The 15,085-nt window shown below is 40.8% G+C and overlaps 1 protein-coding gene across 4 annotated transcripts in view; it reads left to right on the forward strand.

The window, feature by feature from the left end:
• The window catches only part of TMEM154 (transmembrane protein 154), a 63,727-nt gene extending 53,060 nt beyond the window's left edge, over positions 1-10,667 (forward strand). For 3 of the 4 annotated variants that reach the window (XM_061584617.1, XM_061584620.1, XM_061584621.1), the window contains exons 5-6: positions 122-179; positions 4,311-10,667. In XM_061584617.1, coding sequence (XP_061440601.1) covers positions 122-179; positions 4,311-4,326 — 74 coding nt within the window. In that variant the 3' untranslated portion in view covers positions 4,327-10,667. Of the gene's footprint in view, positions 1-121; positions 180-261; positions 373-4,310 lie in introns of those variants that run through there. The other variant, XM_061584618.1, reaches the window with a different exon arrangement.
• The last annotated feature ends 4,418 nt before the right edge of the window (positions 10,668-15,085 follow it).

Consider the following 15,085-nt stretch of genomic DNA (forward strand, 5'->3'; position numbering starts at 1 on the left):
TGTCCGTCTATAATGTCCATGTCCTGGAGGAGTCTACTGTGCAGTCATTGCTATTCAAATTGAACAGACATTCCCAAAATTCCCAAAGCTAATCGTTTCACTGTCTCCAATCTTTTCTTAGCTGAATGTGAATATCTGCCTCCTGTGAAAGAAGAAAAAGACTGCAGTGCCAGCCCAAGGTACTTCAATTAATACTTCTGAAAGGGACACTGTCAACTTCAATAGATCCAAAACTGAACAACAGTCTCTTCTTCTTTGCAGATGACCCTGAAATCTATTTGCTTATCAACATACCTCTGCTGTTTGCTGCACAGGATAGATTAACTAGTCACCTTCTGTCCCACCACTGAGAGATGGGGTTTTATTAATCTATTTGGGAGATTGATTTGAACATCTTTTTGTGAACTGTCCATTGTTAATTCAATATGTCTTCTTGGAAGAGATTATTCCTTAGGAGTACTTGTATTTCTAACCAGATCATTGCTTCTATAAACACTGAGTGACTAGTATAACAAGCAATGGGCCTATGTAGTAGGTATGTGTATTGAAAGTGCAAAGCCCCTTGCTTTTATCTTTTAAAGTAACTATTAATAACCACTGTTATAGTTGTTGTAAGGTATAAAAAGAAAATAACCCCAATGAATGCACTTTCAAAAGCCTTCTTTTTTCAATTTCACCTTGAATATATCTAAGAATGTGAACTGCCTTTGGACCATCACTTGTGAATTCTCTTCTTGGCTACATACCCCTCAAAAGCCACAAACATGAGGGGGAAGGGCTAGAGTTCAGTGGCAGAGCATCTGCTTTGCATGCAGAAGAGCCCTGGTTGAATCTCTGGCATCTCTAGGTAGGGGTGGGAATGTCCCCCATCTCAAACTCTGGAGAACTGCTGCCACTCAGCGTAGACAATACTGAGCTAGGTTGACCAATGATCTGACTCTGTATAAGGCTGCTTCCTAGGGTGGCTGAAAATATTACTGTGCTCTGGGGAAAAGGGCAATGTTTCAATTCGCTCTCCTTTACTACATTTTCAGCTGCAGGGTTTCAAGATGCCAGAACAAAATGTTGAATAGTCACTCTTGAAAACTGGCTGCTTAGATCAGGGCAGCTTCAAGCTTATGGGATCTATTTTATTTTTACTAGAATCTCAAAGTGCACCAGCAAGTACAACATAGCACCTGGGGACAGAGTCCAATTCAAAATAGTGTTTTGTTGGAGTAAGGACAGTGATTACCTACTGCACCCTGTATGCATCTTGAGTTACTAAACATTAGGGATTCTAAACATAAACCTGTACAATTAATATACAGAGCTGCACTAAGTCATGGCAAAGGAAACCAATAAATACTAAAATTTTACAGATGAGTGTTCTTTTTAACTTACAGGCTTTACTCGATATTGTTAAACTACTGAGAGTCAGAAAGCCTTGGCTATTTATTGCAAATCACTCAGAGATCTACCAGTATATCCTGATTTATTTTTTGCCCATCCCTCCTGTAAATAAAAGAGCAAAGTGGATTTATGGGAGGGAGGGAGAAGAATGACTATTACCACTAGGTGGCTGTACTTTATTATGAATGATGACAATAGTGTAGACTTGTGTTGTTTATTATAGCTAATTGAAATTAGATATGTTTTGCTATGGCAAAAAGCATAGAGAGCTTCAGGAGAAAACAAACAACCTGAGAGAATTGCAGTAGGAGATGTGAGAAGAAAGGTCTCTAATAAGTGTCCTACAGCTAAGTGTCTGGCTATTTGCTCTAGCGTAATCTTGCTGGAGTTTGGTGTAAGCTATCAGTAAATTTTCTTCACAAGTAGGCTTAACTGTAGTGACCAATCAGTGCAAATTTGGGAGATGGGGCACTGCTAGCAAAGGTTCTCAAACTGTTACCATCTGCTCTTATTGGTTTGGTGGTGGGAATGAATTTTTGGATTGGGATTGCTAGAGTTCAGGTTTGTGGGATTCTTTTTTACAAGAGCCCCAAGGTTATCCTGATGCAGAACAGTGGATCAGGGAAGCAGAGCCAGATGCAAAATGGTGGCTCATGGGTGTCAAGCCAATTACCTACAGTACTTCTGATGTAAGCCATTTTCCCCACCCTGCAGTGTGAACAAGCAACAATGTCCTCCTTGACTTATCTACTTGATACCACCACTCATTCCATTCTAAGTTTGGGATGAGTGAGTCTTCCCAGACCGGCACATCAATTGCTTGGGAGCAGAAAGCACTCTTAGCAAGCTCTCCTGATCACTGCCTGGCACAGCCTAATCCATGTTCTTTTAATTCTCCATTTATTCAGCCCATAGCATGGATCAAAACAGCATATGGCGGAATGATCTATGAGAGATCAAAAGGCACGATTAACCCTAGATTCCAATGTAAAGACTTTTTAAATTTCTTAAAAAGTTCAAGTAAGAGGGAGAAATGCAGGCAGCAAAAATAAAAGGACATTTTATCATCTAAAAATAATCCTACACTTAGTCTAAAAAGAGGTTCAGTAAGTCATGTGAGCAGCCATAGATCATGCCTAGTTCAGATGAGAAAAAGTGGATGGCAAAAGAGCCATGGGAGGAGCTTCATCTTTTGGAATGCAGAACATAGGCACTGGAGGCAGATAGCTGGATAGATTCTTAAAAACAAAGGTGCTATCTACTAAGCTTCTCTCTACACTGCTGTACCCATTAGTGTACCCTGGAATGACCTGCAATTAAAAATGAACGTCTGAGTTGACTACAACTCAGGGATTCTAACACAACACTCAAAGTGGGCAGCAGAGCTGCACAAAAGCAGCCAATTCATATTCATATTTTACAGGTTAAGGAACACTAAGGCTGGGAGATAAGTGATTAGCTCAACACCAGCTACAAATTATCTTCTTTTTACTTGCAATTTTTAAGAAACAGGAAGCATGAAGTCCCATTGTGCAGCTGGGGAATATTGAGATGTGTATGTGTACTTCATGGTTTTCCACCAAACTTTCTTTCAGCGCTGCAGCCTAATTTAGGAAGAAAGGAAACATTTTCCTTGTTGAACAATTGGGAGTCAGAGACCCTTGCCAATCTCCTGCAAGCCACCTAGTGATCTCACAATCTCTATTCTGCCCCCACTCCCAGCAATTAGGAGGTGGGGTTTAGATGCATGACAAAATCTTGAGAATGTCAGCCTCTGTTAACGGCTATTGCTAGCTCCTAAAATTGTGCAAAAAGATTTTTACAAATGTAGGACAAAGATACACACATGCCCAAGTTGCTAATGGGAGAAATTAGTTGCTGCTTTCAGTTGCTTTGCTGACAGCAAAGGAACAGTTACAGACAGTGGAATCTGTGAACCAAGTATATGAAATGGAAAGGGGTGTGTGGTAAAAAGAAAGCACGGAAGGATAGGAAAAATGCAGGAAGGAACCTGGCATGAGAAGATTGTCTATCACTGAGCACAAGAAATCAGAGGCTCTTCAGGCAATGCAGTCTTGAAGGAAATATCATGTTAATTTCGTTGCACCACAGATTCCAGAGAGACCCATACAAATTAGAGATTTTGTGGGGTTTGAGCTGGCCCATAATCAATTTCTTTTGGTTATTGGCAAAACTGGAAAGGGCTTATAGGGAGAAAAACTGATCAGGGACTGGCAAAAACAATAACAACAAACTCCCAACAGATCAGGGAATGTATTTCATTGTGCCGATGTGCATTGCTTTACCAGTGTGTAAGCATACACAGTTGTCAGTTCCATTTCACCCTAATCACAAAACCTCTAATATTTGCAGAAAATTCACAGCCTTCTTTTTCTGTGAAAATGGGTTCTGTGTATCTGAAACATTTGTGTACTCTTTCATCATGGGAGTTAATCCAATAATGATACTTGATGTTTCTCATTCTATATACATCATGTGACAATGGAACTGTCTAGGCTAGGGGGTCCCCAACCTTTTTGGGCCCAGGTGCACTTTTGGAAATCTAAGAAACTTCTGGGGGCATCTCATAATACCCATTTCACAGAAGAAAAACAGGTGATGCTCAAGCACCCCCCCAAAAAACAGGCAAAACATAGACACACACCCCAGAGCAACAACAAAAAAACCAGACAAAAAGCACCCCCAAAATAGATACCCCACCAAACAACCCCCAAAGCCAAAAGCCCTTATTTAAAAAAAATAGAGGGGCAACGGGCCTGGGTGGGCACAAAGGAGGTGACATACTAGGGACCCCAGTTCTAAGCAAGTACTGACTGCAAAAGAGAAATAACTAGGAAACTACACTGTTCAAATGTTGAGACGCATGCTAATTATTTTATTAAATAATCTTTACACAGTGACTGCGAATCTTGAAGTCAAGATGGCATTATATGGAGTGAAGGCAGAGACACACAAACCTTGTAATTCCTGAGGTCCGGGGTGGTCTGGATTGAGTTTCCTTCATCTGAAACAGTCAAGGATGCTAATGCATTTGTCCTTTCCTGCTGATTTTGTTCTTCGTGATGACAACATCAGTTCTGCAAAACAAAGGTCTTGAAAATAATTTTCACTGCTCTGACAGTCAGGAGTGGAAAAAGAACAATAGCTTTTCAGACATTTCTCAGAGCAATTCATTTCCTCTCCTTGATCCATCATGTTATATGTTGTTATTTTGTAACATTGGCCATTACACTAATGTTACTAAGTACAAAGGTTACTGTATCCTTGATTATGAATTTCTTTCCTCCTCTCTATTTCAATCACAGTTCTGAAATACCATCCAGGAAACTGGCATTTAATTTTCTTTCTGGTAATGATGGTGATACCTCACACAGATTTGAACAGATGAGGGTAACAGAAATGCACAGTCATTCTATAAAAATGTAGCATGGACATCATTTCAAACAACCAGGGATAGTCAGAGGATTTGGGACAGGGAAATACTGTGAGAATGTGCGCGACTTGTATTGTGTTTATGTAGATAATGCCATTATCCAGTTCAGTCATTAGATGGCACTGGACTTAGTTGTATGTGGATGGAGTCAGGAGTTTCCAGTTACTATCTTGTTCTTGTTTAAGAGAGACAATAAAGTTCTTGTCTAGCTTCCTGGTGTGCCCTCTAAGCCTTGCATGATAGGGATCTACTAAAAAATCCTATTGGTTTCACGGGGTCCAAACTTCTCTTGCAAATCTCAGCAGCAGGTCTATCCACCTTGCAATAATCTCTAGTGGTGCTTGTTCCAATCCAAGAGAGAATATCCTCTGGCTTTTCATCCACACAGTGGGATGTTTCCTTGGATGCTCCTTCCTCAGAGGAAATGTAGAGGATGGAGCATAACTTGGGACATACCAGAGCACAGGGGAAAAGAAAGTGTTCAGATGCTCAGGTTGAATTGTTTTCACCTTTCCAAACTTTCATCCCTTGCCTTCTAAGTGCTTGTGAAGATCTGGGTGTTTTCTCATACTAGGTCTGCATTGTGATTTTGTATTAGCTGAGGGTTCCTTTTGCAGCAGAGAACCACAGGTGAGTGCCTGACCTACCTCTGCCTAGGTGGCAAGAAAAGGGAAGGGCCAATTTCTGAAACTTTTGCTTAATTGGAAATATATGGCCAGGTGACACTACACTAGCTTCTCTCACAGTTGTCCCACACATTTCCAGACAAGCCAGACAAGTATGAATTGAGCCATCTTTAGCCTCTTTTTCTGAATCTACTGCTAATGGTGCCTTCACTTCCTCTTTATCCTTAGTTCCAGTTTTAAGATTGCTACCAGCACAATAGTTCCATGGCCATGTGGCTGGACAAGATTAACTCCCTGCAGATGCATTGTGAAGCACTCACATTGGCTTCAGCTCCTGTACATATGTCCATGTACATGAGCAACCCATTTGATTGGTTCAACATCTCTCACAAACAGGCAGAGTTTATTGATTTTGGGAATTTTTATCCTGGACTTTGTCATTCTTGACCCCAAGATGGGTTACAAAGGTATTAAAAACTATAAATATTGTGGCAAAGTGGTTGGCCTATGACCCGGGTTCAAATCCCGCCTCAGCCATGAAGCTCACTGGGTGACCTTGGGCCAGTCACTGCATCTTAGCCTAACCTACTTCACAGGGTTGTTGTGAGGATAAAATGGAGAGGGAAAGAAGGATGTATGCCACCTTGAGCTCAGAAAAATAATAATACACAAGCAGAACAGATTAAACCAATGTTCAAATCAATTAAAATTCATAAAACCAACAAATGCTCTGGATGTTTCTATAAAAATCTCAACCCTTAAAAGCTTGGTAAAATAAATAAGTTTTGAGCTGGTGCCAGAAGAATGACACTGTACAGTAGGGCCCCACTCATACGGCGGGTTACGTTCCGGACCCCCGCTGTAAAGCAAAAACTGCTGTAAAGTGAAACACATTTAATAGAATGGCGCACGATGCCTGAAAACCACCGTAAAAGTGGAACAAGTGCCATATGAGTGGGGCTTTAGTCTAATTGCATCTAACTGAGACCGCTGTATTAGCGAATTGCTGTAAAGTGAAGCTCCGTAAAGCAGGGCCCTACTGTAGTTGCCAGCAGGGCTGGCGTTTGCAAATGCGGAGCCTGATTTGGAACCTTATGGTGGGGCCCTAAAAGTGATTGTGCTGACCAGCACCTTTTTACTTTTGTTTGGCAGCCTGTCTTGCTTCACTTACTTTTCGCACTTCCTGCCTATGTCTCTGGTTCTTTTCAGTATAGACATTTTAATAAATCTATATTCTACGCTTACTTCTTTCACTGACTGATCACAACAGAATGAACAATTTAGAGCAGCTCAACCGTCAAAATTGGTTGTTATATGGTGATTTTGATCTGAGAGTTCTCTTCCATTACTTCTTCGCTTCACGTGTACGTAATACAATCTACCACAATTATGTGCAGACCAGAGAATGGTGGGCGCCGATTTCCGCGAAGCAGTGGAAACGGAAACAATGACATTCGAACGGGAAGAGAAAGCAATTTTTCCTGTTTATCTGGCATCCCTCTCTACCTACCCCTGTCCCTAGAAAATGAGCAACGTCTAGGAAGTCACAAGATAATATCATGCTGCTTGCCGGCCTCTTCACCGTGCTCGCAAGTGAGAGCATGCTTGCGAGCGGTCATGTGGGCACAGGCTTCTACTTGGCAGATTTAGAGAAACAGAAAAACGTTAGTGCTGCTGCTTGAGGGTTAAAAAAGGTGCAATTCCCCCATGAGCAAGGGCCCCCCACTAAGCAGGGGCCCTGATTGGGCTCAATCAGTCCAATCTGTATTTTTCCGGCCCTGATTGCCAGCCAAATGCCCAAGGTGAGGACATTCCCCAGTAGGGGCAACACTACTGATGAGAGCCTGTTTTAAAAAGAGTGGCCATCTTGTCTGTTTTAAATTACCTTGCTTTTGTTTACTATTTTGCCTCATAATTTAAAAGTTCAAGTTTGATTTATTTTCTGTCCGTACGTACGCAAATAAATCTAGATGATTTTTTTTTGTCATCTTGGAAACTTAGTAGTCCTACATAGATGATGATATGCCAGCATCACCTGTACAAGGATACCTTTGCAGGCTCTAATTAAGTCACTGTGATGTAAGCTAGGATGATGCTCCACTTTTTAACAAACTATGCTTCCGCACCCCCACTGTTATTTTACACATTAGTAAGGCTATCCCATCCTTCAATGTGAAAATTGAATGTGAGAATGCCACTGAGCAAGACAACACCAGATTTGATCACACTGAACATATGAATGCAGGTCACATACCATTATTATGATCATGACTGCTTAATTTTTATATGATCATTTGCTGCTCAATTCACAGGATGAGCCTACAAAAATATATCTGCAAATATGCCACATTGAAGTATTTTCCTACAAGCGCAGCACATTTGAGGATCAAGCCATAGAGAATATTTTAAATGTTTCATGATGCAGACTCCCAAAACCTTACAAGCATGAAGCATCAGAATACCATTCATGTCTCTGTAATAATTAGTAAAATTCCTGGCTAATTTAACATAATGTGTCATTGACTGTCTTTTTGTAACATTAATTCTGATTATTTGAATTACTGTTACCATGAGTGGAATTCATGGACTTATCAAAAGTTTTGGGGTTTCAAGTAAACACTTATGGCTTGGGGGATGATCAAGATTATAATTTTTAAAAGTAATTATTGGCCCAAAGCACTGCATTGAAACCCCTTAGATTCCACCATGTTCTGGGTTAATCAGTGGATCTTATCAGGGCTCATACACACTATGCCAAATATTGGCCTATGTATTCGATCCTCAATCCTGGTTCATTTTGCTCAGTAGCAACCCAGTGGAACAGGGGGGAAAACACACTCCACGACTCAAAACCACACATTCAAAACTTATAACCGAAATGAATACACTGGTTTATTATACAAATCTTAATGGTGTTACGAGATAATGAAGATAGACAATAAAACAAAGATAATATTGGAATTATAGCAACTTAAAGTAACTTAGAAAATACCTTAAAGCAATGTGATATGTTTGTATAAACTAATGAATGATTCATTAACAGTAAAATAATAAAAATACGGACTAATAGCATTGACAAGATTATTAAAAATAGCATTGACAAACCAAACAGTCAAAACACATAATATATTTTCCCCCTAACTCCCTCCAGCCCAACTACATGTGTATTTTAGCTCTAAATTTCCTAGAATATTAGATTGAAGAAAGACATAGTTACCTATGAGTGGGTAGGTGTGAGGCTTGGGCAAAGCATATGGAAGCAGGCAGCAAGCCAAAGAGAGGCAGGCAAGAAAAAAGAAAAAAGAATCCAAAAGGCAACCCCCCCCCCCCACACACACACCAAGATCTCACTAACATAAAATCTTAAAACCTTTTATACTAGGGTTGCCAGGTCAGAAGCATCCCAAAACCTGAGATTTTAGGGGTGGGCCTGAGTGATGTCACAGGGTGGGCCCAAGTGATGTTACAGGGCAGGCCCAAGTGATGTCATTAAGCATGATACATTAAGCATCAATCACAGTTGCTTGGAGCATACAGTACAATTAAAAAATATATCTGATTGGAAATTAAGCTAGAAATCTTAGCTAAAAGATGGAGCCTGGGTAGGGAACATTTAATCTAGCCTACTTGCTTTCGGCAAGAAGGGTTTAAGTGCCTTCAGGCCAGGCCAGTCACCAGAAGGCCACTGTAGGAAGAAAGGAGCCTAGTGTTGTGGAGATGTTAGATGGGAGCATTCAGGAGTAAAGATGGATGCCCCTGAAGGCTGCAATTCTAAACACACTTACTAAGGGACTAAGCCCCATAGAACTCAACAGGACTTACTTCTGAGTTGATATAGTTTGGATTGTGCTGTTGGTAAAGCTTGACTAGGGATTCTCTGCAAAGGCATCCATATCCAAGCAGGGTTGGCAACCCCCTGCCTGGAATACCCTGCCTTTATCTTTTAATGTGGCTGCTCCAAACTTCTTTACAGATTTCACCCTTCACATCAGAAAGAGGTCTGAGAAATGAGTAAGAGTAAGAAGATTCTCTACCCTTTCTGTCTCCCCTGTGGGCTGCTATAAACTCACTTTGACAGCCAACACAATTCCATTGAGAATTGACAGCGAGAAAACACACATGATTTGGTTTACCTTCACAGGCAGCAGCTTGGGAACAACAACTGCAGCCACACTTTCAAATATGTGAATTCTCTTTTACCACTATTGGGCAAGAAACAAACTGCCATATAACCAACAAGGTGCATCATCAATGGGTTTTAGGGGGTTGAGCTGAGCACATGCAACCACTGCTGTTGCTTCTATGGACGTAAGGGAGTGAGGTTAAAGGTAAATGAAATGCAAACAGAAAATGAAAAACAAAAGACAGTGATGCTTTCCTAAATGCAATACCATACCAACCACAACCAGATTCCTATGAGTAAGGCAGACAACTTAGCATTCCACAACCAGTCAGGATTCATAACTGAAAACCAAAACCCAAAAAATCCTGGTATCCAGTCAGTTAATGCAGAATGCTGTGGCATGATTGCTGACATGAGTGAGATCCTATCAGCACATAATACCTCTGCTCTGAAATCTGCATTGGTTGCTGATTTGCTATCAGGCCAAGTTCAAGCTGTGCTTTCCATGTTATGGGTGCCACATAGTTCTTGTTCTGCTCTTGTAAGAAATCAGTCCTGTAAAGTGGCAGCATTTTGGATACTCTGTTCATAGGGTTTTCGTGGTAAGAGGTATTAAGAGGTGGTTTACCATTGCCTTCCTCTGACTTTGGACACATATCATACTTTGTACACATAATTAGAAGACATGATTCACTAGAAAAGACAATACAGAAAAACAGAAGGGAGTAGAAAAAGAGGAAGACCAAACAAGAAATGTATTGATTCCATAAAGGAAGCCACAGACCTGAATTTACAAAATCTGAGCAGGGTGGTTCATGACAGATGTATTGGAGGTCACTGATTCATAGGGTCGCCATAAGTCTAAATTGACTTGAAGGCACATAGCAATAACAACAAAGTGGCAGCACCTATGCTTTGCAACTCCTTGCCTATTGACATTAGGCAGACGCCTCTTCTCAGCACATGCTAAAATCATTTTTGTTTAGGCAAGCCTATCCACGCATGTAGAAGCTATTGTGTTTTTAAATCTGTTTTTAACTCATTGTTGATTTTATTATTTTGAATGTTTTTAAATACATGTCTTTAAGTGTTTTTGCCAAGAATTTTGTTTTAATTCTTTCTGTAAACCGCTTTGAGATTTATATATAACTGTTGTAAATAAAATACATAAATAAATTTTGGAGTCACTGTGGCCCTTGAGTTTCTTCCCACTTTTGGGAACAAAAGAATCTGCCTTATACTCACTCAGGCCATTTGGTACCTCATAGCTCAGTACTGATGATCTGGACTAGCATTGGCTCTCCAGGATTCCAGGCAATAGTCTTTTCCAGAAATTGAATTCTGGACCTTTCCATGCAAAGCATATGCCCTACCAATGAGATACAACCCTTCCCCTGTTTAAAAAAAGTATCTTTTAAAATTCACTCTTGAATGCACATCATACCTAGGGCAGATCTACACCATTCATTTAAAGAACATTCAACACCCATTTGAAGCACATGAATCCCACCACAGAATCAGAACTGTAACTGTGAGGGAGAAACGACACTTCCCAGGATTCTTTAGAGGAAGTCATGCGCTTTAAATGTGAGTTGGATGTGCGTTAAATGTATTGTGTGGGTCCACTTAATAAATTTTGCCTGCATGTAAATTGTTTTAATTAATTTTTCAAAATGCAGATGAGCTATTAAGTGTAGTGGGTGACCATGGGCTATTCACCATCTTTCAGCCTATCTGCCCCTCAGGATGAAAACAATGGAGAACCATGACCACCTCAAGGAAGAAAGGCATACTTAAAATGTAGAGGAAGTATTGTATAACCATAGTGTGAAACTGGATACTTATTGGGACACAGTATGAAGAAATATTTATATAAGCATGACTATCAAATATGTTTATTATTTACACAACCTGTAAAGATATTTATAGTGCAATCCTATGTCTGTTTACTCAGAAGCAAGTCCCAATGTATTCAATGGGGCTTATTCAACCAGGGAAAACTGCAGCCTCAAGTGATAAGGAACTTGTTCTTTTAACAAGCCTTTTAAGCTGAGACCTTATCCCAGTCTGTGTCTGGGTTGGAATTGCTTTTTAATATGTTTTTAAACCTTTTCTTAAAAAAAAAAGTTTTTAAAGCTTTTAAAAATGTTTTTAAAGATGTTTTGTTTTAATATATCTTAAAGTCTGTTTTTATGGTTTTTAAAGTGTTTTTAGTGCTTTTGTTTGCCGCCCTGGGCTCCTACTGAGAGGAAGGGCGGAATACAAATCAAATAAGAAATAAAAATAAACTTCATTCACCCAGCCCAAAATTCAAAATCATGCCACTTTAAGCTGTTTTGCAACTGTTTATACTTGTTTTATGGTTATTGGTTTTTAAAGGGATTTCTTTCTTATTGTGAGCTGCCTTGGTTTCCAATCACCAACCCTACCTCACAGGGTTGTTGGAAAGAGTCCATACATACACACACACTTGTAAAAACACACCCCATATAATAGTTTATTGTCAAACCAGTTGGTCATTGTAGAACATTTTTTTAAGAATCAGTATTAGTTTCCTACATAATAAAAAATGTGATACCTAGGTAAACCCTGCCTAATTGCTTTAAAAATAGGATTGGAGAGGGAGGGAAAGATTTACAACACAAACACAATTCTTTGCTATGTTTACTCAAAAGTCCCATTAATTTACAGCGCAATCCTAACCATGCCTACTCAAAAGTAAGTCCTACTGAATTCAATGGGGTTTATTCCAGGTACATGGGATTAGCATTGCTTTACTCCCAGAAAAGCAAGTATTGGATTAAATACTTTCATATTGCCAAGGTTTTCAAAGCACTTCCCTCTCCAACAGCCCAGGGTCTGACGCACACAAGAGAGATTTTTTTAAGCCATATTCTTACTTACTCAAACTGAAGATCTCAAAGCCACCATTTCCTGATGTTGCAATGAAGTCTAGGCACTGCCTGGGTCAACAAATCACAACCCTGGCTTCACTTATTGGCTACAATCCTGAAAGGGCGGGATTAGCTAGGAGCTGCTATAACAGATCTGTTAAACAGATTTAACAGTTGCGGGGGCGGCTGATGTTTTGGTGTATAGCTCAGGAACCAGACCACCTAGAAACTTAATTTGTTTTTAAATTGAAGCTAAGAGTCTGGAGATTAAGGTGAGTTACCCGGAGACCCAGAGGGGACCCCCAAAAGCCAGAAACTCCAACCAAACACCGGACACCTGGTAACCCTATTTTATACTAACCAGCAAACCTGATCAGGAGGTAGGAATTATCTAATAAGATTTCAGTAATTTCAGTAAATGTGGTTGGGCCCCATGATACATAGAGTGTGAATTACCATAATCTGTCTGGGAGGGGGACAAAATGAGTAAATGGATCCTTGCTTCTTCAGTGATTACCCAGGTAGTGCCGTTTTACACACATTAGCTCTGCCAATATACCAAAACTTATTATTCTGTCATTGTTTTGACTGCATACTCACTCTTATCAGAACACCAGGGCTTCTTCTGTTAGTTTTCAGAATTTAAAATGGTACAGAGGAGCTTTCACCTCAAAATGAAACAGACATGCCCTATTTCATCCATCTTTCATCCATTATGGATGCTGCTCTGCTCTGCTCACACATCCTGCCATAACTGTGTGCCTAGGCCAGGCCTGTAGCTGAGGGGGGGGGAGGGAATGGGGGCACTGCACGCCCTGTGCTTGTACCCCCATTTGTGAAATTGTCTTCTTTTTTAATTTGTGACATGACAAGACGCTGACAACCTCCATTTAAAGAATGATAAGAATAGGACCATATATATAGCAATATAAGAACAGGACCATCTGAAAACCTCACTGAATAAGGCAGGGTGAGTGCACAACAAGTCTCTCATCTGGAAGAGCCCCCCCAAATCTGTTCACTCAAGACTTTTCCTGACTGAGGGTGGATTTGTCATGACCACAATCACCCTATCAGTAGCGTAGTGGCAAATTCAGAAGTGCAGGGTCCCTTCATGATAGTCACAGCCATGCCTCCTCACAGCCATGCCCCGTTTCTACTTTCCCTTGTTTCGCACACTCTCCCTGTCATCTTCCAAGCCCACACTCCACTACAACAGATGCCCCTAGGAATCGATCAGCATGAAAGAGGAGGCTGTGTGTTAGCTACTGAGAAGAGTCTTCTTAGTGGCTGACCGAGCTCATCTCACTCTGGTTGGCTCCAATCAGAATGAAAGGACAAGAACTCCTATCAATGGTTGACATGCTCTCTTTTTATGCTGATTGGTTCATTCATAGGGACCTGGCTGGGACTCTATTCCCAAAAAAGTAAAGGTTCTATGACTCCCACAATCCTGCACCACTACACTCCTGCACCCTATAATTATTTAAGTGATCCTTTTTAAAAAGCCTGTACAGGAACATGACCCTTGAAGAGTTAAATATTTGAACTTTGAATCATGGGCTAGAGTTAGACTCCACCCCTTGGACTTTCCTTTCCTCTGCTTTTCATTTTCAGTTGTGTTGTCTACCTAGCCAGCAATAAAGAAGCCTGTTTGTTTGCCTACAGTAAGAAGTAAGAATTTGTTTATTCTGCAGTTGTTACGATGAGTTCAACAGGATTGAGTGCTTATTGCTGAAGGGTGAAATAAAGAGATAACTTAAAATGAACTGAAAAAATGACTACCCTTTACTATTTTAAAGCACTAACAAGAGTCACAATCATAGTGACTATTTTTCCCCTTATTTTTCTTGATTACTTGATGGCAAAGGATGAAAACTGTCCTAGAGGAATAGAAATATTGCTGTGTACACTACAGTTAGCTAGCTGGCTGGTTGGACACCTAAGCTGTAACTCAGCCCTAATTTCTGATATTCCTAATCTGTTCAGCTCAGCATGAGGCTTTTTCAGAGTTTCTGGATAGTAAGATCAACCCAGCAACCAGTAAAAAAAACCCCAATTGCTTTCCACAATTCATTTCCAATTGCTTAGTTCATCCTTTATATACCAGCCAGTTAAAAAGTTTTCCCTTGATCGTCCAACAGGAAGGACAATCTAAAGGCAAGGACCAAGATTAGAAGGAGGGACTCTAAAGGTGTTGTGACACCCACCAGGCAAGAGTGGACAGGTGGGGGCGAATCAGAGGATGAGGATGTGGACTGGGACAAATCACTTGGGGAGGGGGCTGGCAGTGGAATGGACTTAGAGGGCACCCTGACCCCAGTCTTGGACTCCACAGTTCCTGCAACTGAAGACCACCGTGTGGAAGCTCAGGCAGGCCCATCAGTCAGGCCCATCAGCAGGGAACACCTCACCTGCCATGCCTGAACTGACTGTTAGCAGCCCCCCTCCATCGTGGGGGGGGGGAGACGACAGACTAGCCGAGGCTCCACTTTTGCCCCACTTGTGAAGACTCTTGAAACTGGGGCACCCAGATGCTAAGTCAACATCTGTAATCACAAAGTCATGCTTAGATTGTGTTAGAGAGAAGCTAAGT

The sequence above is a fragment of the Rhineura floridana genome, chromosome 9 (assembly GCF_030035675.1).
Source record: "Rhineura floridana isolate rRhiFlo1 chromosome 9, rRhiFlo1.hap2, whole genome shotgun sequence".
NCBI classification, from domain to species: Eukaryota; Metazoa; Chordata; class Lepidosauria; order Squamata; family Rhineuridae; genus Rhineura; species Rhineura floridana.